Source organism: Sarcophilus harrisii, chromosome 1, assembly GCF_902635505.1.
Source record: "Sarcophilus harrisii chromosome 1, mSarHar1.11, whole genome shotgun sequence".
Taxonomy (NCBI): Eukaryota; Metazoa; Chordata; class Mammalia; order Dasyuromorphia; family Dasyuridae; genus Sarcophilus; species Sarcophilus harrisii.
The window spans coordinates 649,131,877-649,159,370 of NC_045426.1; the positions used below are offsets into that span (position 1 = coordinate 649,131,877).

At 45.8% G+C, this 27,494-nt stretch overlaps 1 protein-coding gene and 1 long non-coding RNA gene across 2 annotated transcripts; one reads left to right on the top strand and one right to left on the bottom strand.

Annotated features, from left to right (window-relative positions):
- Nucleotides 1-115: 115 nt before the first annotated feature.
- Nucleotides 116-3,575, bottom strand: LOC116420757. Its single transcript, XR_004231177.1, has 2 exons — nucleotides 3,345-3,575; nucleotides 116-2,946 (listed from the first exon to the last, which is right to left on the bottom strand). It is a non-coding gene; the product is annotated as an uncharacterized LOC116420757 (long non-coding RNA).
- A 158-nt stretch (nucleotides 3,576-3,733) lies between these two features.
- On the top strand, nucleotides 3,734-6,808 carry IER2 (immediate early response 2). Its single transcript, XM_003760667.4, has one exon. It carries the CDS (start codon nucleotides 5,403-5,405, stop codon nucleotides 6,108-6,110), a length of 708 nt encoding a protein of 235 aa, XP_003760715.1. The 5' UTR covers nucleotides 3,734-5,402; the 3' UTR covers nucleotides 6,111-6,808.
- The last annotated feature ends 20,686 nt before the right edge of the window (nucleotides 6,809-27,494 follow it).

Sequence of the window (27,494 nt, forward strand, 5' to 3'; positions counted from 1 at the left end):
GCCTTTATACTCATAGACCCCATGTTTCTTACCATTCAAAAAGCATAAAGGACAGTCTCAAGATAGCACTTCAGTAACTTGTATTTCCCTTTTTGGCTGAATTTTCTTCTAAAAATCCAGAAACCAGAGATAAGCTTGTAGCAATCATTTGAAAAGTTGGATTTTTATTTTAAAATTGATTAAGTCCTCTTGGGGTTTTTCATCCAGCATAAAGTTTGGGTACTCTATCCATGGCATAGAAAGTGGGTAAACTTGGAGATGAAGTTGAACCCCTTTTCCCCTCTAATCTTTTCCTTCCAAGCTAAACAGCCAGTTGGGAGTGGTGGCAAGGCAGCCAAAACTCTGTAAGGCCCAATTATTCTGGTCAAGTCCCCCCCTCTTTTCCCTGCCCCTCTTGGGGATCATAATGAGCAGCAAGAAGATGGCACACAACAGGGTTAGTTTCTGAGGAGAGTGGGAAGGAGACCTAGGCCCAAGTCTTTCCCCCTAGCTACCCCCTGAAGAGGTCTGAGGATTGCCTTCCCTTTAGGGCTGCTCAATGGGACACCTTGGCCAATTTACTGAGGCCATCCTCCTGGGATGCCATCCATTTCTTGCGAAGTCGCTCGATGTGCTGTCAGCCAAAAGCCATGTTAGCCCTGAGAGGCCTCTGCTCGCCCAGGAGACATCCCTCGTGGTCTGCTCGCCTAGCTCTTGGCCCTTGGACTGAGTCTGTGGGTCCGGAATCAGCCGAGGGCTGTGAGGAGGCACTGGTGCAGGCAGCCCATTTCCGCAGGCTGAAGCTCGTGGGCCAGCCCAAGCTCCTTAACTGCTGCATCTCAGCCTTGTGAGTAGCCGTGTGAACGGGTCGGGCTGGCTGAGATGTGTGACTGTAGCTAGTGTCCAGGTCTGCAGGGAGTGTCCTACCTCAGCATCTGGAGGGAGGTTAAACACCCTGAGAAACCCATGGAGAGGTGGGCATCCAGGCAGGAGAATCAGGTCCCTGCACACCTGGCTCTAACGCGGTAAGGCGAGACATAGCACAGTGGTTTTCTCACTGAGAGAGAGAGATAATACTTATTGTAACAGGGGTGTTTCCAGGAAAGAGCCTTTGTAAACCACAAAGCATTACTGAAATGAGTAATTAATGAAAGGACAGGGATCCCTGGTGCATTTGTTATTTTTCAGTTGTCCTCTTAATGAAAAAAGTGGAGCAGCTGAGTAGGCAGTACTGCCCCTTACATCCTGGAGAGGGAAATGCATGAGCACTTCTTCATGTTTTAAGTTCCAAATCACCCTTCTAACCTGCCTTTTAGGGCATCAGAACCAGGGGGGGTGGGGGGTGCACACCTGTGCTCCGGAGAGGGGTAATTCATCTGGACGCATTTGTGCATTTTCTCCACAAAGGCTCTTCCAAGTATGCAAGGCTGAAACTTCAATCATTAATCTTTTAGGATTGAACTCTACTCTGGGTAGGTAGAATCACGGGCCAGTTAAGTGGAAATAAGATATCCCTCATGGCAGTCTTCATTTTCCTTTGGAAATAAGGGTAAGATACCCACGGGGCTTGGCTGCTACCTTCCCATTTCTCTCTGGTACTCTATCACTCCATATATAGACCATAAGTTCCCCAGGATGATTATCTCCTATTCCCTTCTATTATAACTACCCCTATCTAGCTAGACCAGTAGTTTTCAAAATATACGATAATCTTTCTGGGAAACAACAAACATTTCATTCTAATAATTTTGGGGGGAATCACCAATTTTTTTTGTGTACAAAAAGTTTGCATTTCTTAACTCATACGGTTTCTAGCTGCCATTCTCTACATGGCGACAACTATTTGTGTGCATGAACTTGTTCCATGTTCTCATTTGTTCTTCGCTACAACCCCCTGAAGCGCTGGAATCCCCATCTTAGAGATGAGAACTTGCCGGGATCACCCTGCTAGCTAAGTGTCCAAGTTCAGATTCGAAGGCAGAATCCAGCACCCTGTATGTCCTCTTCCACCGCCCACTTTCCTCCTCCTAGATGAGGGGGGGACTCCTGCAGGTCACGTTCCATGCCCGAAGGCTGCTGTGCAGCTCACAGCCGGCCCAAAGCAACTCGCCTTTACTGACCGTGACTGGTGTCCCGCAGGCGCTCGCACGGTCTCTACTACAGCCCCCCGGGGATGGGTTCAGGCTTCTAAATTGACTCTCAAGGCGTCAGAGGCCGTGTGTGCAGAGGACGGGGCGTCATTCACCCGGGGATGGGCGGGGGGCGGCAGGTGCACCAGTGTCCCTCCATTTCCTTTCCGCTGGGACATCCCCTCGCTAGGCCCGGGAAGGCACAGGGAACCGGGAGGGTTAAGGCGACAAGAATCCTACCTCCAGCCCCCGCTCAGCCACCTCGGACCGTAACCCGCCCCTTCCCCCCGACAAAAAACAAAACAAAAAGCAAAAGGGTCTTCCGGAGACTTACTGCCCCGATCGAACTAGAGCCCCGCCCCCGCCACGCAGCCCCCCCGGCACCTAGCAGACGAGTCCCATACCCCGCGAGGGAAGGAGCTAAAGGTCCCGGGAGCCCGGGACCCAGGGACTTCCGCCTTCCCTGTGGCTTCACCGGCACCTCAGCTCCCTCCCCTCATCCGGGCCACCATCTTGGTTAGGGGCAGAGCCGGCTTCTTGCCTCCAGGTAGCTGTCCGCGCCCCATTCTCATTTCCCGGACAGAAAGTCTCGGAGAAGCCGGTGGCACGGGGTGCGGCTCCGTCAGAGGAGGTGCTCCCTGGGCATTTGCCAGGAATTGGGGACCTGACTTTCCCGGATGGGCTTCGGGCGGACTGCTTACTCCCGGCCGGGGACCGAAAGGGCTTCTCTTCCGGGATGCCGAGTCCGGGCAGGGGGGGGGACGCGTGGTGCGCGTGTCCCTGTGCGTGCACAGCCCTTCGCTGCAAAGCGGTGCTTTCTAACCTCCCCGGCCCGGCCCTACACCAAGGCAAAAAACGTTTAAGTGGCCGCAGTGTTCCGGGATGAGGCTACAAGAAAGTCAAAAGTTAGTTCCTGCCCTCAAGAATGGCGGGGCAGTGGCTTCTGGGAAAAGCGGAGAGGAATCTCCCGGAGAACGACCGCAAGAGCTATCAGAAAGACCACCGTGTGTAAACAAGGTACTTTGTATTCCTTGTGCTGGGTGTGCTAAGCAAAGGAGCCCGGATTAAGAAATCTCTTCCTTTCTTCCTGCCGGAGAAAGCTCCAGAAATCTGGCAGGCAGAGGATAGGACTCTCTAAACACTCTTCAACTTTACCCCTTTCCCGTACCCCCTCCCCCTTCTTCCCAAATCTTCCCTAACTCTCAGATCCTCAGACACCAGTACCACTACACGTACCAGCTCGCCGCTCTCCTCAGTACATGTCGGACTCTTCCACTCGCAACTCCCCGAGTCTCTGGCCCGTGGCCATGAGCCATCTCCCTGAGCTGCCCGCTTTGAAAGGAACTGGAATCAAGTCCTCCGTGCAAATCTAGGTATAAGGACAACGAGCTGCCTAGGGGACTCCCTTTTGCGCCGCCCCTACGGGTCAGGGATCCCAACAAAAGTGGGTGGTAAATGGAAACCAGCCCTCGGCTTCCGAGGGAAGGCGGGAGAAAGGAAGGGGCGGGGGTGCGGCCACCCACTGCTCACTGACCACTAGTAGAACACCTACGCGAAGAACACAGAGTGGGGAAAAAGAATACAAAGGGACGGTGTGGGAGAGGGGAAGGGGGTGAAAGAGAAAAACGTAGGCCGGGCAGGGGGTGGTGGCTGAAGGAAGAGGGGGCAGTCATTTCTGAGAAAAGTGGAGGGAAATTTCCGGAGAACACCAGCCAAGTCAACAAACTTTTATTAAACATTTAAAATAGGCATCTTTCCTCAACAAGGAAAAAGACAATCCCAGCCTTTAAGGAATTTCTGTTCTAATGGGGATGGTAACTCATTAAAAAAAAAGCTTGAAAGGGAGTAGGAAAATTATGCCCACGTGAGAGAGAAGTGGAAGAAAATCCCGAGACCTACAGGGAGTCTAGAGAGAAAGGAAGAACGAACGCAGAGAACATGAGTAGGAAACTCTTAAACCTTGCTGGTGACAGCACCGTACCTTTGGACAATTTCCTTTCTTAATTCTCAACTTTCTTATTAGTAATATGAAAAGTTCCAGCTCCAAATCCGATCTTTCCTAAATAACCTTTCTTCCTCCGGGAGGCGGGTCCGCTCCGAGGCTCGTGGTTGGAGTTCCGGAAGGAGGCTTCCCATTCACTGACCTGATGATTCCGGGCCTCTGCCCTAATTTGGGCAAGAGGAAGTAGAGCCTGCACCGGGGAACGGTCCCCGGGCCGCCGGACGTCACGGTTACCTAATATAGTCATGGAAACGAGAACTAGTGGCGGGAATGCACGAAAGCATCGCAAGAGGCGGGGCCTTCCTCTTAAAGGGGCCGGACTTAGGGAAGTTGGGAGTACGGTTGAAACGCCTTCCTTTTTCCTTAAGTTACTCGCAGTCTTTCCTTTTAGTGAAGCAGATATCATGAGACGTCACGGGCGTGGAAAACAGGAGTGAATCTGTGCCATATCACGTTTAATGTTTGTATCTAGTTCACTGTCCCCTTCCCCATCCTTTCCCCTCAGCCTCGAAGCGAGCGGGGGCTTACCTAGCTTTTAGGAATTGCGAATGTTGTAAGGCAGACACCGGCCTTTTCCCGATGCTTAGACAAAAACTGACCGCTTTGCCCAAGGTGCAAATGGGGAGCTTGTCTCGGCCCCACGATGGAACCGAGGTATGCCCTGGAAGGATTGAAGTTCTTTCGAGCGGTCTGTCTCCGAGCCGTTGACTGCAAATAAAGGTTGACTTGAGATATCCCACAACACGCGCTTGAGTGGCTCTTCCCTCCCTCTAGCTCACTTCGAGCTTAGGAACAATACGCGCCCAACTGCGGGAACCAGAAGGAAATTCTTCGGAGAATGGGGAAGAGGAGTTTCTCCCCACCCCCAACTCTGTCCAGTCCAGTCTCTTTCAGCCTTCTTCCCCTCCCCCACTCTCCCTAGAGCTTTGAATTAGGTCTGGCATTTCCGTCCTGTGGCTTTAAAGGCCCTCCGGTGGCGGGTCGAAAAGCCGGGATACGGCTTTCTGATTGGGTGGGGCGGCTCCTCGGTGACGCAACTAGAGATATAAAGAGCTCGGTTTCGGGCCGGGTTTGCCTCATTTGTGTAAACCGTTTCGACCTTGTTCCTGAGTTTAGGGAAGAATTTGTCTCCAGTTTGAGGTGGGCGATTGGGGGGGTGAAGACAAACGGAGAAGAGGGCGTGATCACTCGTTGCCCACGTCTCTTACAGGCCTTTGCCCAAGAGTCGTCCCCCGGCCCGACCTCTAAACGACCCTCCCTTTTCTCTTGTGTTGCTGCGTCCCGGCCCCGGCATGGAAGCACAGAAGGAAGCGCAGCGTATTATGACCATGTCGGTGTGGAAGATGTACCATTCACGCATGCAGCGCGGCGGCTTGAGGTTGCACCGGAGCCTTCAGCTATCGCTGGTCATGCGGAGCGCCAGGGAGCTCTACCTCTCCGCCAAGGTAGAAACAGACGAGGCGGAACTAGCCTTCCCTGCCGCTGCCCTGGCCCCCGCCTCGAGCCTGCCCCAGCCCATGACCGTAGCCGAGGCCGAAGCGGACTCTCCGCCTAGGGCTGAAGAGACGATCCCGGCCCCAGAGCCCATGGAGACGCAGGAAGCTCGGGAAACCGAGTCGGCGCCCGCCTGCAGCCACCTGCCTCCAGTGCCTCAGCGCTCGTTGAAAGCCAACCGCAAGCGCCGGAGCAGTACCTTGGGCCAGGGTGGGGAAGCCGGGCTGGTCCCCAGCAAGAAAGCTAGGTTGGAGGAAGAAACGGCGCCGGCTGAAGGGAAGGCTGAGGTCGAGGCTGAGGACTTGGAGAAGCGGCAGTCTCAGGTGGAGGAGGGCCCCTTCCCCAGTTTGGCCCGAGTTTTACAAAAGCGCTTCTCCGGCATCCTGAGTAACACCGGGGGGCCACCAAAGCCCACTGCCCCTCCTCCCTCCTGTGAACTCAAGCCGGGGTGCCGCCAGGCAGATAACATGATAAACATCTTGGTGCGGACGGTGGTGGCTTTCTAACACAAGCCTTGGACTCCGGACTGTGACCGTACCTTTAGCTGGCCCGAGCTAAGTCGAGGCCGCTGTCCAGCCCTGAGCGACTGGGGGGGGCCTTAGGCTCTGGTCTGTTCACCTCCCGGAGAGGGAAGACTGACCTCGCTCCTGTCCTTCCCCAGGCGCTGGTGACGGCTTTGGTGGCAGAGGGGAGTGGTGGTGGGGGAACAAGAGAGCAGCTGCTGATCTGGAGAATCTGCTCCATAACGCTGCTAAGAGGCTGGTCCGAGAGAAGATGGGACGCTATTTCTGACCTCGGGAGTAGTCACCCTCCAGGCTGAGGTGGAAGGGACCGCGACTCGGATTGAATGCGGGTGAAACCAGCCAGCACTCATCCAGACTTCAGAGACTCACGGGGGGACCCTGGTGGTCTTCCCTTTAAGAGATCTGCCTCAGACCTTTCTATAGGAAAGAGACACACACACATATATATATATGATGGTGCTATTGACATGACTTGGTTATTTCCTCTTCCCTAACTTAATGCTTGTTTTTGGCCGCCAGTGGAGGCGGTGGTGGGAGCAGCAAGTGCTGGATATGAGGGCGTTTGCTGGGGTGGGAGGTGAGGTGGGGGAGGCTGGGTAGAATCTCCTTTCTCAGGGTTGAAAGTTTTTTAAATTGGGGGCGGTACTTCTGTCCCATTAAAGCTTTTTATATAAAATTCATTGATGTTTCAAGAGTATCACTGGCCTCCTTTTTTCCCTTCAAAAAAATTTCAGCCACCCCTACAATGACACACTTGTTCATATGGTCACACTGACATCATGGGCCCAGGGGACTTCCTGTTTGCTGTCTTATGAACTCAGTGTGAGTGTTGGGTGGTGAGTTGGGAGGGAGTGGTGGGGGACTGCTCTTCAGGGGTGTTGAGTGGCTCTGTTGAAGGAGTGAAGTGTGGGTGTGGAGTTATTAGGGGGTTTATGAGTCATCTAACCTAGAAAGGGAAGTGATTCCTAACTAGATTCCTTATTAGTGATGGTCAGGAAATAGAGATTTGGAATTCCATTCCCTTGTCCATGTCGGATACAGACTAGATTGGTCATCTATGTCTGAGTCATACTGGAAGAAGGGGGTCGGTGGGAGGGAGAAACGAAGTACTAGAAATATATGAAGATGTTAGCATCCCACATAGCTATAGCTCCTGTTCCTGTAGGGTTGGAGTTTATAAAACAAAAAGAACTTGGTCTGCTTGCTTTTTGAGGTCCTGGAGAAGCAACAAAAAACATGCTTGTTGGTTACTCTCAATCCACTGGTTTTTCTTATCCAAGAAAACTGGGACCTAGAGCAGTGAGTATAGTCACTAGTCTTGAGACTCAATTTGGGTCTCCTAGTTCTATTAAGCCATTAGAACTGTCTTCCTACAAACATGTACTGTTTACCCTCCTCTTTCTTTGAAGATTTGCTTGAATTTTTTGTTTGTTTAAATCAGCCTTAGGAATTTTTTTTTTTTTGTTTTGTAATATTGCCAAACTGAAAATAAAAAGATCTTTTCTATTCAAGCTCCTGTTTGCAGGCCTTGTTCTTTGCTTTCCCTGGGGAGGGAGAATTAATGGGAGCGGGAGTGGGGCTCCGTCACATAGCTCCTGGCTGGTTGCCCTGAGGAACTGGTTGGGCAGGATTATGTTGAGGGAGGGAGTGAAAAAGGCTACTTACCCGGGGGGTGGGGGTGGGGGTGGGGGTGGCGGCGGGAGCCTGTACTGGCAGTTTCCACCAATATAGTCACTACTCTCCACTCCCTTTCCTGGAAATTCCCTTTACCTTCCATAGCTTTATCTAAGTTCTGAAGTGTGCTTCAGCATCCCCTTTAGAAAGAAATAGTTTCCCTGGGCAGTTGACTGATTGAAATGGGGCCTCTAAAGGCCAGAGGGTCGGATTTAAACAACTATAGCTAATAGCAAATAGATTTCTTCACGGAAAATAACACTCAGCGTGCCTCAAGCCTTCGCTTGAGGGGGAAGAGGGACGGGAAAGTCATATTCCAATCTCCCCAGGAAAGGCTAGGGTCTTTGAGCTCAAAAGGAGCTGGAGAGGGTGGGGTTATAAAGGAGACTAGACCCAGGGCCAACTAGTCTCCCTTCCCAACCCTCGGCTCCATCCGTGGGAGGCCCGGGGCGGCGCCGGCCCCGCCAGCACAACCGCAGGTGGGGTTGAGCGTAGGCAGCCGTGGGAAGTGGGGGTGGGGAGGAGACAGCCCGGGGAGTTGGGGAATTGCCAAAACCGATCTAAGTCTGGGTTTTCACTCGGGCATCCTATCCGGTCTGGGCCCGCCCTCACCGTGCGTGGTAAAGCCGGCCCCTTTGGTGACCCAAGAGCAGGAAGAGCAGGGCAGGAGGAGGAGGGAGCCTCTTTCCTCTCATACCTCATCCTTCACTTCCGTCCCCTCCCCTGAGCCCTACCGGACAGCATCTGGAGTCCGAGTCCCTTCCCCCATCCCCTCCGGTAACAGGCTTCCTGTGCTCTTAGTGTCTCAGCCACCTTCTCTTTGCCTTTGGGAATCATGGTGGGGGGAGGGGAAGAGTTCTGTTTTGAGCCCCGCATCCATTTCAGCTTTACCCGAGGAACCCTGCTGATCGCCCCCACATATCCTGTGCAGAGAAATAGAGCTGTGAATAGATGGGGGAGGGGTCAGAAGGATTACTGAGATTTTAGTGCTAGTTTCCCCTCCCCTTTTTCTAGCTCCTGAGAAGGAGACGCGAGGGATTTCCATCTTTGGTTTTTGTCCCTTCTGGTGCTAGGCACCTGGTCGGACAGCATAGGCTGCAAATGAACCCCTGCTCCTCCGGCCCCACCCCCCACCCCTTTCCCTGCAGTCCCGGGAACTCCGTGCTCGAGGGGGCGGAGAGGAAGGTACGTGGGCGGGTAAGGCCTCACGTTTCCGGGGATGGGGAGCGAGGAGGCCGGGGCATCTCTCCAGCAAAGAGGCCCCCAGTTTTTCGGCTGTGGCTTCACATCCTGTAGCAGGAACTATCAAGTCCTTTCCTTCCGGGGGAAGGAAACTTATGCTTTGCCAGCCGTCCCCAGGCCTGGTTTTCTTTCCCCCAGATTCAGTCAGGTGCCCTTCCGCTCCTTTCCCTTCAGGGTTGCTATCTGGGCCTAGCTGCAGTCCTAGGTACTCCTCTTCCCTGATGCTCTAGCTCCCTCCATACGGAGGACTCTCGGGCTCCCAGGTTTTTTCCAGCTGTGGTGCTCACCACCTGAGTTAGTGGAGGCGGTCATCTGGGGACTGACCACGTGGCGCTAGAAGAGCTGGAGAATAATTCTTAGGAGGGGTGAGGCTGAGGAAAGAAATGATGGGGAAGTTGGATGGAGAAAGTGAAGGGGAGGAATTAGCAAGCAGTTGCTGGACAAGGAGTCTGAATGAATGACCATGCTTCCAAAGAGCTCACAGCCTTCTGAATGAATTTTTGGCATTGCCTCCGGTTCCAGTCTAGTGGGACGGGGAAGCTAGGACGACTGACTTTTCTTTACCGTAGAGAACCCAGATTCTCAAGGCCAAATTGCTGACCCTTGAGTCGTGTCCAGAACGCAAGTTTGAGGAAAGAGTCTCATGGGCTGTGGTCAGTTTAAATGCTCTTCCAGCCCAGGCCTAAGGCACCTTTGCTTCAAGCGCAGGTGGAGGCAGTGACTGGCCCCAAGCTTGGCGAACTTCCAGGCGTTTGGGGGAGGATGAGCTCTTGATGACAGCTCCATCAAACCGGCTTTGCCGGTTTTCAATACCCCGGGCCCTTTCCTTGGGTCAGGAGACCAGTCTCCTAGGGCCAGGTCCCAGACCAGGAAAAGGGGCTCAGGCGTGAGAAAGTTTGGGGAATTCCATGGGTGCATACTACCGGGGAAGTAAAAGTAAGCGAATTAGGGGGAGAAGTGGGTGGGGTTTCAACTATGCAAATAATCCCAGGAAAGTGGAAATTGGAGTATGCAAACGAAGTCGCTGGTGAGGGAGGAGGTGGGGACACGGCCAATGAAACCCAAATGTTCAGGGCCTTCTTGTGGGGGGCGGGGGAAGGCAGCCTATTTCCTAAAGTCTGGGTTTGTTACTTGGGAAGATTCTAAACTAGGAGACGTAGGCGGGCAGTGAGAAAGAAAAGAAAGAAGGGGAAAGAGTCCTATTCTTTCTCCAGCCTTGGGTCAGAGAAGGTGAACGTCTCCACCGGCCCTTGGAGAGGGGAAGAGAGGGCAAGGAGCCTCAGCATTGCCCCTCTCCTTTCCCCGTGGCCCTCACCTGGGCGGCTCTGCAGTGCTACTGCTGGTGGCTTGAGACATCTCAAGTCAACTAATCCAAGTTCTCTCATTTTACAGAAGAGGAAACTGAGTCCCAGAGATAACGATACTAGCTAACTTATCTACGCGGCTTACAACATGCCAGGGCACTATGCTGAGCACTTTTGATTCTCAACAACTCTGGGGGGTAGGGGCTAATTACGGAAGAGGAAATTTGAGGTCTAGGTGTAGTGGTTAAGTAAGGAACCGCCTAGGTGGTATTAGAACGCTGGTTCTCTGGCTTGAGTGCTCCTACTAGGGGCGGGGTGCTCCGTTCTTTGGGGTGCAGGGGGAGGGGCCGGGCCATTTCACGCCTAGACTAATACCGTGTTTAACTGTGGGTAGTCCCCTGCTCGACCTCTAGTACTAGTTAAGGATAACTGGCTCAACTGGCGCATGCGCGGGAAGGGTAGCTCCCGGTCCGGCTCGCGTGCCTGAGTCTCGCTTCCAGCTGGCGCATGCGCCTCAATCTGCTCCGCTGGCGGACGCTTCCCTCCCCCCACCGCGTCCCTCGAGGAGCTGGAGGCATTAAGCTAAGACTTAAGTCTCCGCAGGGGAGGAGGCGGCGGCGGCGGTGGCGGCGGTGGCGGCGTCTGGGGCCTATTACACCCCCGCCCCTCGCCTGGGTCTGGCCCTCTGGGCCTTGTGGTTAGAGGAAAGGGGAGAGTAAAAAGGTAAAGGGGCCCAGCTGATAGCCCCTCTAGGGCCTCTCTCCAGCCTTCGCCACCACCCGGGAGGTCCGGCTGCCTACGCTGCAGAGCCCACCCCCTGCCTCGTTCCTAGTCCCCCTTCCCCTCCCCCTTCCTGGCCCACTTCCCTTCTCCCCAGATCCCTTTCTCGTTCCCTCTCTCCGCGCCTTGGTCCCCTCCCCCGTCCTTCCCCTTTGGTCTCCCCCATCCTTTCTCCCCTAGTTCCTGCCTTTCCCTCCTCCCCTCTTCCTCCTCGTTCTCCGCCCCGACATTTTACTGCGGGCCCCTTCCTGCAGCCAACCCCCGGCCTCCGGATCGAAAGCACAACTAGCACATTGTTGGCACTCCGTAAATGTTAAAATAATCACCGCGGTAATTGTCTGCCTTCCCCCTCCCCCCCGGCCGAGGCTAAGGCTAGCCGCACCCCCTCCCGTCCTCCTCTAGTCCAACTGGCATCAATTAATCCCCTCCACTGCGCTTGCATCCTACACCCACATCTGGCTGCCAGCTGCTCTCCCTCCTCACCCGCCCCCAGGAGGTTTCAGGGAATTTTTAATAGCTCTGCCTCCAGCCCCCACCACAGAGACACCCTTCCAACCCCGAGCTGCAACTGCAGAGGCAGATGTGAAATAGGAGTGGAGACCGTGATAGTAAAAGACGACGATTATGACACCGGAGGAAGGCTCTGAAATTGGACTTGGGGGAGGGGAGGACGTTAGTAGGAAAGATAATGCTTTTTCTTTGGCCAGGAGAATACTGTACCTTTCATAGGTCCCTCCCCTCACTCCTACCCCTCCAGTCTTTTTTTTTTTCTTTTTTCCTGTGGAGACTGGAACCATCATAGTGGGGCGGAGTAGGTAACATAATGAAATAAAGAAGCTGGGGATGTGCTTAATGGAACTGAGATCAAAGCACTTCTGGGTCCCATATGGTGTGGAAAGGAAAAGGGAGCTAGCTGCAGGAAGCTGTCTGCTTTCTATTGCAGTATGTGAGGGAGGGTAGGGTGGGGGTGGGTAGGATGGATGTGGCTCTCCTCCCTTCCTCTGAGACCCTGAGAAAAGGTAGTGGCGGCTCCGTTTCCCCTCATCCCTGGGGCCGAACAAGGGTTTCCTTTTTCCTGTACTATCTTCTGACTTTGTGCCAAGCAGCCACCCTTTGGCCTGAAGCTTGTAGATACGGGAACAGCTGCTTTGAAGGGGCTCCCTGGAGGGTGGGCATCTTCCTAGAGGGTTGGGGGTGAGCGAGGAGAGAGAAACGTAGGGTAAGAATTCAGAACAATGTATCACAGTACCGAAGAAAGAAGTTTTCCTGTTAACCCTTCTATTTCTTTCACTGGTGTAAATTGTATCTCTTCAAGTCGCGTAGGCTGGAGATTGAGGGGAGAAGAATGTAAGAGACAATGGAGAGAATCAATTCTGGGTATCTTAATATACCTTTAAATGGAAACAGTTTTCACTTGTACACTTACATTCTTGTGCTTGTTTTGGTGAAGGTCAGAACTGCTTCGTGGTATCATTTCCAGCCTTATTTTTGATATGCAGGGACACCATCACTGCCATTTGTCAATACTTTTGGCAGCAGAGACTTAGAATTCCTATATAAATCAGGAGTGTTGGATTTTGAATTGGAGGACCAGGATTCAAATCCTAACTATGTTGTTTATTCTATGTGTAATCTTGGGCTTCACTTATCTGGGCCACAGGTTCCATCTATAAATAAAGAGGTTGAACTGGATGACCTAGAAGGCTCCTTGTAGTTCTAAATCCTATGATTTCTGTGACAGATATTCAGATATTCAGGAAAATTATTTCCATGAGCTGTGCTTCAATTTCCTTATTGTAAAAAGAATAATTATAGTATTAAATGAATGACTTAAAAGAATAAAGGCAAAATTATGTGTTAGTGATTTCTGAGGGCTTAAAGTTTGAGGGCTTGTGTTGGGGGCAGCTTTTAGGAGAGGGGATGTTTGTTTTAGGTGCTATATTAGTGGAAGTTTAATCTATTTTCCTCCCCTGTCTTCACCAGGATGATTCAAATTATCATCTTAAGAGAGTCTGACCTTGGAAAACAACAGTAATTTTTAATGCTAAAAGTCCCATGGAAATCAAACAGCAAACCACTGGACCAAAAGCTAGTTAAGTTAACTACATGGCAGGTATGAGGCTCCAGGATCACACAAATTGGTGGGGTTTGGAGTGGCTATAGAGCTGGCACTCCTGGTTTTCTTATCAGTTATTTCATGGCTGTGTGGCTTTGAATATCTTTCCCGTCTCTGTTTCATTGGCTCATAACAAAACCTCTCTGGGATTTTTGCTGAATCCAGATACTAGAGAAGCACCAAAGTGTTTTTGTTATTATTTATTGTGCAAAAAGAAGCTACATGAATGTCTGGAAGATCTTTGTTCTTTAATCTATCATACATACTGCCTTTCATATTTTTTAGTAACAGTACAGAAACTGTTTCATAGAGCCAGAAAGAGTCTAACAAGAGTACTAAGTACTGTTGACAGAATATTTTGAGATTCTTGCTAGTATTAGGTATTAGAGAGCAAACCACTCATCTCAGGGAACATTAGAGGTTTGAATTTAGCTCTGTCTCTGGCTTCCTGGCGCCAGCCTAGGCTGTGGTGCTAGGCAGACAAGTCCTAACCCGGGCAGACTTGCCCCCTCCCTGAGGCACACCCTTCCTGGATGAACCTTGCCCTGGCTTCCTGCAGCAGGTCTGAGAATGCTGCAAAGCCACTCTTACTCACTTCTAGGTCACTGGCAGCTTTTCCCAGTTTCCAAATCATTAGTCAAGGTGCTGGCAGGAATCACAGAATTTCAGATTTAAAGGAGACCTTAGTGGCTAGATAAATTCTACCACTTGTATCTGAAAAGAATTTTCCTTTATAGTTTCTGAAACAAGTGGTCACCAAGTCTTCTTTTAATGATAGCTGGGGTGGGAGGAAGCCCTGGGAACCTGAAGATGGTTGGGCTTCAGTAAGTGAATGTTGAGATTATCCATCAGTACAAGCATTTTTGCTCTTAGAATTCCACCCTGGCACTATTATATATGCACTTAGTGCAGCTTAAAAGAAAAAGTGCAGCTTTCCTCTGTGGAAATTGAAGCTCAAAACAAAGCTTCCTTCTTCTCTGATATTTGATGCTTTAAAAATTCTTGTAAGTTCTCTGTTAGCAGAACTCTTTTTTGGGGGGGCGGAGGGGGAAATAGAACGATCCCTGGGGAGAAAATGAGTCTGATAGAGAAAGTGCTTATATATTTAAAAAAATATTTATTTTAATACACATTGCTTTGTCAATCATATTGGGAGAGAAAAATCAGAACAAGAGGGAAAAACCATGGGAGAGAAAAACAAAACAACAACAACAAAAAAATAAAGATGTGAACATAACATGTGTTGATTTAGATTTAGTTTCCATAGTTTTTTTTCTGGATGCAGATGGCATTTTCTGCCCAAAATCTACTGGGATTGCTTTGGAAGGTCCTTATATATTGATTTCTTTGGTTAATCAAGTGGTGGTGTATTACAAGTTATTTAATAACTTTTATTTCTAAAATAATTTAAGATTTAGATAGCATTTAGATATTAGTATTAGATATAATCTAACAATTAGGTGATTCCAAATATTAGTAATTCCATTTTCACAAATTAGGAAAATGAGACTGAAGGAGATCAACTAACTTTCCAATAGCCATACAACTAGTAAAGGTTGAGACTGTGACTTTACATTGCTATTTCCCTCTCCATGTGTTCCTTGGCCTCCCAGGAGGTGGCGGGATTAAAGGAGGCTTCTCATAATCTATGTTTTAACTATCTGTGTTTATGCTTTGCTGAACTTAGTGCTAGAGAGGTACCCTTCTTCTTGACTGGTTTGGCACACAAGCTATATTGGGAAGTTTGTAGACACGTGCTTTTTGTTAGCTTTTATAGTTTTGTTTGGTAAGAAAAAATAAAAGAATGGACTTTTTCTGGCTGAGAAAAAAAAATCTGAAATTACTTCATTCTCAGATGAAGTAATTCACCCTCCTTCTTTGTGGAGGGGGGACCCCCCTTTTTAAAAATCAGTTTTCCATAAGTGTTTGTGGGCTTACTTGGTGTCCTAAAAAATTGCATTCTGACTATAGCCAGCAGTCCCAAGGGAGGACTTGAGAGCCCATTTCTTCATTCTTTCTCAGTCTTGAGAATGAAGTGAACTGACCCTTCTGAGCTTGGCAGAATTGAGCTTGTTCTGAGCTTGAGTAAGGACCAAGGCAGAATTTTTGGCTCTTACCTGAGTTCTCTTTGACTTACATAAAGGGGCCCCTCAGAGGTCATCCTTTTCCTGCCTCCAGGTTGATTTTATACTGAATAACTTTGCTTCCCACTATGCTTTGTGTTGATTATGCTGTATCTCTGGTTTATATATGCAGAGGCTGTGGTGTTTCTTTCTCTTCAGATCCTTTTGGCCTGATTTTGCTTGGACTTCAGGCGCTGCCTTAGAGGTTTTTTTTGTTTTGTTTTGTTTTGTTTTGTTTTTTGCTGAGGCAATTTGGGTTAAGTGAAGTCAAGGAACCCAAGTTCACACAGCTAGGAAGTGTTAAGTGTCTGAGGTCAAATTTGAATTCAGGTCCTCCTGACTTCAGGGCTGGTGCTCTACCCACTGTGCCACCTTGCCCCTGCCTTAGAGCTTTGGTGGAAAAAAATCCTCATCAGGACTCCAGGGTGTGTGCCAGCATTTATAGAATGCATTCCTTTCCCCTCTTCTGTTGAATTCCTACGTGTACTCTAGATCCTAAATGTCAGTTCCATCAGAAGCTTCTTGGATCTTACAAAACACTTTGTCAGATAGCCCAGTAGTGCCCTTAGCAGATCAGGAGTAATGTTGTTACCTGTTTTATTTTCCTGCTGGACTCTAATCTCCATGACTGTAGACATCTGTCTAATCTAAACTTTCTTACTGAGTGCCCAGCAAAGAACCAGACCTGGATGCTCAGTAAATGATTGTTGAGGGAAGGCATAGATTCTGTGTTCCCCTTCCCCCTACCTGCACCCTTCCCTTCAATCTGTAGGCATTTTCATGCCCCTGACTCCTGCTTCTTTCTTCCTCTGTGCTTCCTCATTTTAAAGATTTCAGCTCAAGATTTACCTCATGCCTTACTTAACTCCTATAGCCTACAGTCATCCCTTGGTAGTATGGCACAGTACAGACGAGACGGGGCTTGGAGGGGGGGTGGGAGCAAACATTTATTAAATTTCTGTGTACAGACACGGTGTTAAGCACTTTATAAATATTATCTCATTTGATCTTCATGACAACTCTGTGAAGTAGATATTATGAGCCCATTTCACAGATGAGACAATTGAGACTGGTAGCGGTAAAGTGACTTGCCCAGGATCACATAGCTAGTAAGTATCTGAGACTGGATTTGAATTCAGGTCTTCCAACTCTAAAAGACCAAGCTCTGGCACTGTGGTCCAATAACTTCTGAGCACCTGATCTTTTGAGATAAGCTCAGGAGAGAAAGCGAGGCTCAACTCTTGCCTTTAACACACTAGGTAAAACACTTTGCCTATCTCAGCTTCATAGAATATTTAGCTCAGAAGAGTGTTTTCAAGATAAAAATGGGGCAATGTGTAGAAGGCACCTGGGAAACCTTAAAGCACTACAAAAGTGTTAGTTATTATTTCTCTGATTCTTTTGAATTCCTGTTGTGCTCTGGGACATGTTTTATATTTCCGTATCTCCTTGTGTTTAGATCATAGTGATACTCAACAACTTCCTGGTAGATTGAACCTATGTGTTTTTCTGTGTTATCTCTCACAAATACAACAGCAAAATGAATCCAGAGCCAGAAGTCACCCATAGAGAGGATTTCCAAAGGTCATTGCAAAGGCTCTTGCCATTGGGTTCTTCCTTCCGAGGCCTGGGAAAGACCCTGAAGCATGACCCAACTTCCCCATTTTATCAGGTGAGACCTTTGGTCTCTAGAGACTTGAAGTGAAGCAGTGGTTGTGATGCCTTGTTCTGTACATTCCTCGGGCAGGTGTGAGCCAAGGAAAAGGCCATGGGAGAGCAGTCTTGCTTTTGTTCTGGACTCTGCAGCTAGAGGCCCTCAGGAGGGACTCCCCTAACCACCTTCCTGGCTTTAGATTCCCATAATGTCTCTGTTCCCTTCTGTGTATATGATTTTGTTTTTGAAGACTCTTGTTTGTGGGTGTGGAGAAACCAAGGAACCAGAGGCCAAAGTAGGTCTCTCCACACCCTGTGATTCCCTTCCTCCTCCCTCAGAAATCCTGGCCTGGTGCCGGGAGTTGCCTGGAATTGGGAGTAACGCCCTGGTAGTTCATGAGAAGCTACTGCTGCACTTTGGGGAGAGAAGCACGCTCAGGGGGTTGGGATCATGTCCCCACATGCTCTCCTTCTCCCTCAGAGGATCAGGGTCCTGGAAGCTACATTCCAAGGAACTCCACAGATTCTTACTGGAGGTGGGAGGGAGGTTTTTTTCTTGGCATTAAGACCAGGGCAGGAAGGCGGAAATGAATACAGTGTAAGGAATGTATTTAGCCAAAGGAAGAGTATATGGGGGTCAGCCATCCGGGTACCAAGCTCCAGCCTGAAAGATGGGGAGCAAGTCAGGTCACCTACTTGTAAAGGTCTAACATCACAGAAGGTATCCTGCCCCCTTTTCAAGTGGAATGCAAAGATCTGGCAATTTTTTTGAAGCAGGAAAAATCAGAAGTTTGGGGATAAGGACTAATCTTTTAATGGGCAGAAATGAAGTTGAGTAGGGAAACCTGTAAAATGGTATGGACCTGCAGGCACCTTTTTATCTCCTCCATTTCCAAACCGATTTATATTTGTTAGCTACTATAATGGCCTAAAGGGGAGTTTAGGATAATGATTGATGCCAGAGAGTATAGACTTTTCCCTGAAATTGGTAAAGAGGCCTCTGACTTAATAGTAGGCATATTATTCCATGTACCTCTTGCAGGAGGATATTGGTCCCACCAGTGTCTTGGTAGATTTTCAGAAATTTCCTTATCTTCTCAGGTGACAAATGTTCTAAGTATGGTTCTAAAGTTTCACTTCTTAATGCTGGGTCAGTACCCCTGCTGAGAAATGTTGGTTTGAGCATTTGGTTTTAGGTAGATATGAGTCTTCAGCATGTGCTATCCGAGGAGTCAGTGTTGTCTCATTGTAGTTCTACATGGGATGGGGTGGGAGGCGGATGTGGGGGTGGGGGGAGGAGCAAGGGGGTTCCCATCTTGGGACTGTGATGGCCTGTCATCCCTTCCTACTTAAAGCCTTCCCAGAGCCCAGGGGCCACCCTGATAGTTTGTAAACTGCATAGGCTTTAACTGTAACAAGAAAACGTTCCATTACCATGGAGTAACCTTGAAGGCAGGATGTTTACAGTCAGATATTAGGGGGGCCCAGTGCTGTCATCTAGCACTACTGAACTGGTTATTAGTCTTTTCATGATTCTTATACTTTCTTACTAAATAATTCCTTTTTCTTCCTTTTCCATTACCATTTCACTCCCCCCTTCTTTTCTTCTATAGCCTCCCCTTTCTGTATTTAGACAAGGAACTATATATCCTTTCTTAGAAATTAGGCTGATCAGATCCGAGGCGCTTGTGGTGCAGCTGAATCATAGAGGAATTACTCAAAGAAGCATACATGACAAGGGGGCTTTCTGCATGGTGGCCTATGTACTCCACAGTGATTTTCATTACTTGCTTTTTGTTGACAGTCTGAAGAAATGCCTTGGGGAGGGGAATAAGACCATTTCTAAAAGCTCTTAATTTATCCATATAGTCTAGGAAGATCTGTGGTTAGTTTTTCCTTGTAGGCTCTTTTCAGCCCTATATTGATCAGCATTTTGTGTTTTGTCTTTGGTAAGTTTCAATTTTGGAATGGATTTTTGAAGCATTCTCTTCCTTAATATTTATTTATTGGAATATCAGTTGGGGGAGAGGGAAGAGAGGGAAGAAGACACAAAAATAGTGGTTATGTGGAGGAAGTAAGAATTACAACTTGTACAGGTAGTGGAAGGTCTTGAATTCAACTGGGAGTCAAGAAATCTGGGTTCTAATTCCAACTCCGTCTCTGTACATCTGTGAGATTCTGGGCAAGTCATTTAGACTAGCTCTCGAATTCCTCATTTCTTTTTTTGGTGGCAGTTTAATTTTATTTTTTAAAATAATAGACTTTTTTCTTTTAAAACAATTTTTAAAATAATAGTTTTTTATTTTTTAAATACATGCAAATAAAGTTTTCAACATTCATCCTTGCAAAATCTTGTGTTCCAAATTTTTTTCTCTCTCTCCCCACTTTCCCCCTCCCTTAGACAGCAAATAATCCAATATAGGTTAAATATGTGCAATTCTTTTTTTTTAATTTTTAATTTTTTATTATGGATTTTTATTTACAACATATATGCATGGGTAATTTTTCAGCATTGACCCTTGCAAAACCTTCTGTTTCAACTTTTCCTCTCCTTCTCCCCATCTCCTCCCCTAGATGGCAGGTAGACTAATACATGTTAAATATGTTAAAGTATATGTTAAATACAATATATGTATACATAAACATACAGTTATTTTGCTGCACAAGAAAAATCAGGCTTAGAAATAAGGTAAAAATAACCTGAGAAGCAATAAAAAATGCAAGCAGACAAAAACAGAGGGAGTAGAAATGCTATGTTGTGGTTTACACTCATTTTCCAGAGTTCTTTTGCTGAGTGTAGCTGGTTCTCTTTATTATTGAACACATGGAATTGATTTGGTTCATCTCATTGTTGAAGAGAGCTACGTCCATCAGAATTGATCATATAGTATTGTTGTTGAAGTATATAATGATCTCCTGGTCCTGCTCATTTCACTCAATATCAGTTCATGTAAGTCTCTCCAGGCCTTTCTGAAATCATCCTGCTGATTGTTTCTTATAGAACAATAATATTCCATAACATTTATATACTATAACTTATTCAGCCATTCTCCAGTTGATGGGCATCCTTTCAATTTCCAGTTTCTGGCCACTACAAAAAGGGCTGCCACAAACATTGTTGCACATGTGGGTCCCTTTTTCTCCCTTAAGATCTCTTTGGGATATAAGCCCAGTAGTAACACTGCTGGACTAAAATGAAAGGTTTGAACTAACTGATCCCTCTGGTCCCTTTCCAACACTCCCCTTCTGTGATTGCATGAATGCTTCCATTATCCTGGTTCATTGTCATGTGGAGAAAGAAGAGCGAATGCAAGTTCAGACAGGTGGTGTCGGCACGGCTGGGTTGAGGCTGGCTGAGCCCTCTGGTGGCATTCTTGCATTAATGTTGTTTAGGCAGGCAAGGTGGAGGCAGTAGCTGGACTTCCCTGAGGGCCGAGCCTTGCTTGAGGAGAATCCTGCATCGTCTGCTCCGGCTTTTCTCTCACTAGCCAGCTTTCTGTGGCCTACTCTGAAATCTGCCTTGATTTTAGCTGATTTGATTGGGAGAGGAGCCATTTCCTATTCCCTTTTTCCTCTTCCTCCAGCAGAAAGTGTGTTCTTCAAATTGTCTTAGAACCCTTTGTCTGGGTTTTCTTCCTTAGCACACCTTACTTGTATTATGTTTGTATTCCTACTAAACTGTGACCTTCTTAGATTACTGCCTGAACTATTGGTTTGATTCTAGTGTTCACAATATTTTGACTAAAGTCAGCAGGTAATAAATTTTTTTAAAACTATTTTTTCTTCCTGGGTCTCTTTATTTATAGGATCATAAACTTCAGATTCAGAAGAGTCCTAAGAAATCTGATCTGAACTATGATGAATTTGGCTCTTTTCAAGAATGAAGTGATTCAAGGCAATTCCAATAGTCTTGTGATAAGCGAGAACCATCTGCATTCAGAAAGAGGACTAAATATTGGGATTGAATGTGGAACACAACATAGTATTTTTGCCTTTTTTGCTGTTTACTTCCTTGCTTTTTTCTTTCTCATTTTTCCTCTTTGGACATGATTTTTCTTATACAGCATGATGAACGTGGAAATATGTTTAGAAGAATTCCATGTGTTTAACCTATACTGGATTACTTGCTGCTAGGGGAGAGGGAAAGGGAAAGGAGAAGGAGAAGGAGAAAAAGAGAAAAATTTGGAAAGCAAGGTTTTACAAGTATGAATGCTGGAAACTATTTTTGCACATATTTAAAAAAAATTAAAGGTATTATTATTTACAAAGATAAAAATAAAATGTAATTGGGAAACAGCAAAATAAATAAAAATACAATAAAACAAAACAACAAAAAAAGAAATCTGATCTGGTTTTCTAGAACCGGGGATGAGGGAACTGAGTCTCAGAGGGGGGAAGGGACCTGAGGCTATCGGTTGGCTGAGTCAGTATTTAATTAAGGGTGTCTGAGAGAACTCCTATTTAGTTAGAACTTGAACTAGAGGACTGGAACTATTGCCTTTGAGAATGCTTTAGGATCTTGTGGTACCAAGTCAAGTTCTACACTTAATTGCCACTTCAGATTCACAAAGAAATCTCATAGTACCACTACACACCTCTCAGATTGACTAAGATGACAGGAAAAGATAATGACAAATGTTAGAGGGGATGTGGGAAAACTGGGACACTAATACATTGTTGGTAGAATTGTGAATACATCCAGCCATTCTGGAGAGCAGTTTGGAACTATGCCCAAAGGGTTATCAAACTGTGCACACCCTTTGATCGAGCAGTGTTACTGTTTGAGTCTGTATCCCAAAGAGATATTAAAATAGGGAAAGGGACCCATATGTGCAAAAATGTTTGTGGCAGCCCTCTTTGTAGTGGCAAGAAACTGATAATTGAGTGGATACCCATCAGTTGGAGAATGACTGAATAAATTGCGGTGTATGAATGTTATGGATTATTACTGTTTTGTAAGAAATGACCAGCAGCATGATTTCAGAGAGACCTGGAGAGACTTACATGAACTGATGCTGAGTGAAATGAGCAGAACCAGGAGATCATTATACATGGCAACAAGAAGACTATATGAAGATCAATTCTGATAGATGTGGCTTTCTTCAACAATGACATGATTCAGACTAGTTCCAATGAGTTTGTGATGAAGAGAGCCATCTACAGAGAGAGGACTGCGGGAACGGAGTTTGAATCACAGCATAGCATTTTCACTCTTTCTGTTTGCTTACATTTTGTTTTCTTTCTCATTTCCCCTTTTTAAGCTGGTTTTTCTTGTGCAGTATGAAAATTGTGGAAATATGTATAGAAGAATTTCACATGTTTAACATGTATATGCATTATTTGCTATCTGGGGGATAAAGGAAAGGGAAGGAAAACAAGGTTTTGCAAGGGTGAATGTTGAAAATTACGCATATGTTTTGAAAATAAAAAGCTTTAATAATAAAAATAAAAAATAAACCTCATAGAATCAGCTCAGGGGGTGGGGAGCAAAGGAGAAAGAATTTCTGAAACATTAGCAAGAATGACAAGACAGAGACATGGGTCTGTTAATTCACTATTCATATATAAAGATTTCCTGGCACGTGTGGGCTGTCATCTAGGCATACTTTGGTTCTGGAGCTATTTTTAAAGATCTACTTTCTTTCTCCTAAGATTTCCAGGTTTCACAAAAATTAGTCATTTATAGAAATTAAAGAATAGATGAAGTTCTTATTTATTCTTCATATTAGAAGCAGCTTGGTATGCAACATCACTTGGTTTTTCCCTGCTCTTGGGATCTTTTCTTACTGACTTGAGACTTTCTAGGTCCATATAAAATCCATTTTGAGGCCATGAAAAGGCTTGTCATCTACTCTTTCCTTTCTGATTGGCTTCATTTGAAAAACGTTTATTGATATTTATGTACAGATTTCTTTGCTAGAATGCAGGTAAGACAAAAAGAGTGCCCTGTTCCCTAACCTATGAATGAACCGAGTGTCTGCCTTTATCCATTTCTCTTGTTCTGACTTTTCAAGATCCTTTTGAACTCTGTTTGTCAACAGCTCAGTTATTACACTCTAGCTTTGTATCATATGTAAATTTTTAAGCATCTCTTTTGCCTTCCTTCAGATTACTCCAAGTTAATTATTGGAACAGTACCAAAATTAAGGATAGAGTTCTAAAGTAGACATTTCTCTCCTACTTGACATTTAATCCATTCATCATTATTCTCAGGGCACAATTATTCATTCAACTACCTGTCTACCTGACAGCATTATCATCTAGGCCGCAATCTTATGTGATAGCTATTAAAAAAGACAGGACTTCTATTGCTTTCTGTTCTTTGGAGAAAAGATACTCATTGAAGTTCAAGGTAGGATCATAGGATTGAGTTAAAAGTTAGAGATAATCTGATGATCTGATTTTTTAGATTTAGATGTTAAGATCCTGAAAGGGGAAGGGATTCACTTATTTAAAAAATCATACTGCAGGAAAGTATGTGATATGAACACTGTCAACCAGGTCAACTCAACTGTGATTGTAAATCCAGTACTCTTTCCACACTTTACTATCCTACTTTTCTTCTGGCTATGTCCAGTCATAGGGTCTGTGACAGACAAATTGTCTAAAGGTCTGACAGTGTTTAATTATCTATATCTGGTCCACTTCAGTCTTTTTTAACCTAAAAAGCTTGGCCAGGCCCAAATTGATGTGATGCTCTTGTTACTGTGACTCACTTTTATTAAGTTTGGATCAAAATTTTCTTTTTTGCCATCAGTTTCTCATATTTTATTAAAAAGAATTATATTTCTTTTTGCAAGTATGGTCCCTTTCCTCTGCCTTATTCCCAAGGTATTGTCTTAAGTTAAAAATCTTAGGTTGAATCTAAGCCTAGGAGACAGAAGATAGAAGACCACTTTGTCCATTCTCTAAGTGTAATAAGGCTTGGGTCTCTTTTCTGATTATGCTTAAGAAGTGGTTAGGAGTTTGTGTTTTTAATTAATACACGGAGACCACTAGGAGGTGCTATTGACTTTAATTGCTCTAGTTATTTCAAATTATTCTTGAAAATTGCTGAAAAGTGTATGGAGGCTAAAGTTTTTATTGTTTATTTTATTTTTTAATCTTTAATATTTTATTTTATTGTTTAAGGAGTTTCCTCAAAAATAATTTAAGAATGTGAGGCTGGAATGTAATACTATCTCTCTGAGTCCCTAGTAGTCCTTCAGTGACTTTTCCAAGCTTCTTCTCTTCCCCCAACTCCTCCCCTTTTCATTTTGCTGACTTTCCCTGAAAGGGTCCAGTATTCCTCAAATTTTCCTAAACTATTATTCGATTTACCTCAGAGTTTCCCTGTCTCTATAGTCATGATAATCACTTTTATACAGATGAGTTTCACATCTCATTCAAGCCTGAGACCTCTATCTCTTGATTTCTGGTCCCTGACTGACAGGGAGAAGTATCCAGTGGAATAGACCACTGGCATCTTAAACCAAACCCTCTGAAGTCAAACTATCTCCACTTAACATCACTCCCCCCACCTCACTGCTTCCCCATCTGTGGCCAACCTCTCTCTCCACACAACTAGGAGTACTCTTTTCCCTTATATATTCTTTTAATAGTCCTTGTTTGTTCTTGTCACTACTTTTACCTCTTTGTTCCTTCTGCTCTTTTCTTATTCAGATCCAACACCTCCTTCAACAGCAGATCCAATTTACTTCCTTCAGGAGGCTTTTTCCAGTGATGCTTACCCTGATCTTTCTTCCTCTGAACCGCTACTTTCTAGCCTGTGTCGGCTCTAGAGTTTGTTGGGTTTGCCCTCTTTAAGTCCCATCTCCTATGCCATCTGCATTCCTTCCTGTTGGCATTTGGTCTTAAGGCCCTTGGACTAAACTTCAGAGTACTCTCAAGAGACTTGAGAGTCTCCCCGGTGCTTGGTGGAGTGCTCCTCAGATGGAAGCTGCTTGAAGGAGTCCCAGAGTCAAAAGGGCAGCTGAGGGCCTGATCAGAATGCTCTTGATGATAGCCACAACAAAAGTTCACTCCACCTCTGCTTGAAGAATAGTCTTGAGAAGAGCTAATCTTACATGCAGCTGGATAGTTGTTTGAATAGAGTTCTGGACTCAGAGTTAGGAAAATCCGAGTTGAAATTTGGTAGCTTCAGAAGCAAAGGATTTATGAATCTAGCTAGCTCTGTGACCTAGGGAAGGTCATTTAATCCTTCTTTGCCTCAGTTTCCCTATCTGTAAAATGGGAATAACAATAGTACAATGGTACCTTGGCACTCATTTGCTTCAAAACTCCCAAATTTGGTAGTTGACTCATTTTGAGGAGAAAAAAAATGCTTTCATCACCTTGACTCCTACTCAGCACTTGGTTGTTGCCTTGGTTGAGCAGTAGGGATGTGAAGTTGGCCAGGCACACTGCCCAGAAGCCCTACCTGCTTTTGGTCTCCCCATTGAAGGCAGTAATTTGCAGGACTGTCAGGTTGGGAGCCCACAATGAAGTTGTACAAGTCGGCAGTTCCTGCAGCCTCACGGCTCCCAAAACATGGCTCTCCCATGGAAGGGACACAGAGCAGCTGGGGCGCCCTGGAGGAGAAGTAGCAGGAGTAGTGGTGGCAGGGGTGGGGATGGGGGAACCTCTTGGAAGGCAGACTGGGAAGGGAGCATAGCTGGCCCCTTCACATCCAGCACTCCCCCACCTGCCCTCCCAGGAAACTTGGACAGACTGAAGTGGGGGGTTTCATGGCTCCTCTCAGAAAGTAAGGTGAGTCAAGAAGAGAGGAGCCTGGCTGACCGGGGCCGGGCTGGCTTGTTTTCTCTGAAGCTAGAAAACCTCCTTTGCTTCTTTGGGGAATTGAATGGGCAGGAATGATTAGGCTGCAGACTGAATAGGTTCTTCTTATGGGGAAAAATTCATTCCATACTGGTTGTTTTCACCACTCATCATACCTTTTGTGATCAATTAATGATGAGAATCGAGATACTATTGTACCTACTCTCTGAGTTGTTGTGAGGTTCAAAAGAGATAATGATTTAGTGCTTTAACACTGAGCCTTGGCACATAGTTTGTGCTATAGAGATGAAAGCTATTATTTGTGTTATTATTATTCCAGTGAAAGGAAACCAACTATATTCTAAGGTAGCTAATCCTCTTTTGGAAAGTTCCAAAATTGTCATAATTTTTCCTTATGAGGAATCAAATATGCCTTTTTGAAGTTTGTACCAATTCTTTCTAGTTCTGCCCTCTGGGGCTAAGCAGAGCTAATCTAATCTCATATCTCTTCATTTCAATTTAATTCAATTCAACCAACATTTATTAAGTATTTACTTTGTTTAAGGCAGGGATTTTAAAACTTTTCCCACTCTAAATCCCTTTTTGCCAGAAAAATTTATACTCTACCCCAGGTATATAGGTATGTAAAATGTGTATACAAGTCAAACATTTATTGATAATAAATAATAATTTTTCAATTCCCACATTCAGTTACTTGACCCCATTTGGAATCATGATCCACAGTTTAAGATGCTTTAGTTTAAGATAAAACATACAGTTAAATAAATATAAAACATGTAATATAAAGTAATTTCAAGAGGAAGAGGTTGTAGATGAGCATGAAGGAGATCATTCGGAGGTCTTGTGTGGTGGAATAGTATTGTACATGATGTATGTGACCTGCATCCAGATCAGGGAGGGGTGCCTTTCAGCTATTAAGGGCCAGTTATTTAAAGGCACTGAGGCAGGAGATGGAGTGTCATGTATAGAACTAGAAGGCCAGTTTGACTAAAATAAAAAGTACAAGAAGTAATATGAACTAAGACCCAAGAAATATAGATGGGAGTGATATAGTGGGGAGATTTAAGTGCTAGAGGGAGGATTTTGTATTTTATCTTAGAGGCAATAGAGAGCCATTGAAAATTTTTAAGTTAGAGTTGCATGGTCAGATCTGTGTTTTTTTTTAAATAGCTTTTTATTTACAAGATGTATGCATGGGTAATTTTTCAGCATTGACCCTTGCAAAACCTTCTGTTCCAACTTTTCCCCTCCTTCTCCCCACCCCTTCCCCTAGATGGCAGGTAGACCAATACATGTTAAATATCTTAAAGTATATGTTAAACACAATATATGTATACCTATCCATACAGTTATTTTGCTGCACAAGAAAAATTGGACTTAAAAATAAGGTAAAAATAACTTGAGAAATAAAACAAAAATGCAAGCCGACAGAAACAGGAGTGGAAATGCTATGTTGTGGTTCACACTCATTTCCCATAGTTCTTTCGCTGGGTGTAACTGGTTCTCTTCATTATTGAACAATTGGAATTGATTTGGTTCCAGATCTGTGTTTTAAGAATATAAGTTTAGTAGTTATATAGAAGATGCAGGGAAACCAGTAAGGAGATCATTATAGTAATTTAGTGAAGAACGAGAGTCTATTCTCCAATTGATAAATGGTCAAAGGATATGAACAGATAATTCTCAGACAAAGAAA

Bases quoted from the DNA above. Each gene is read 5' to 3' on its own strand.
- IER2 (XM_003760667.4), top strand. From the start codon at position 5,403: ATGGAAGCACAGAAGGAAGCGCAGCGTATTATGACCATGTCGGTGTGG.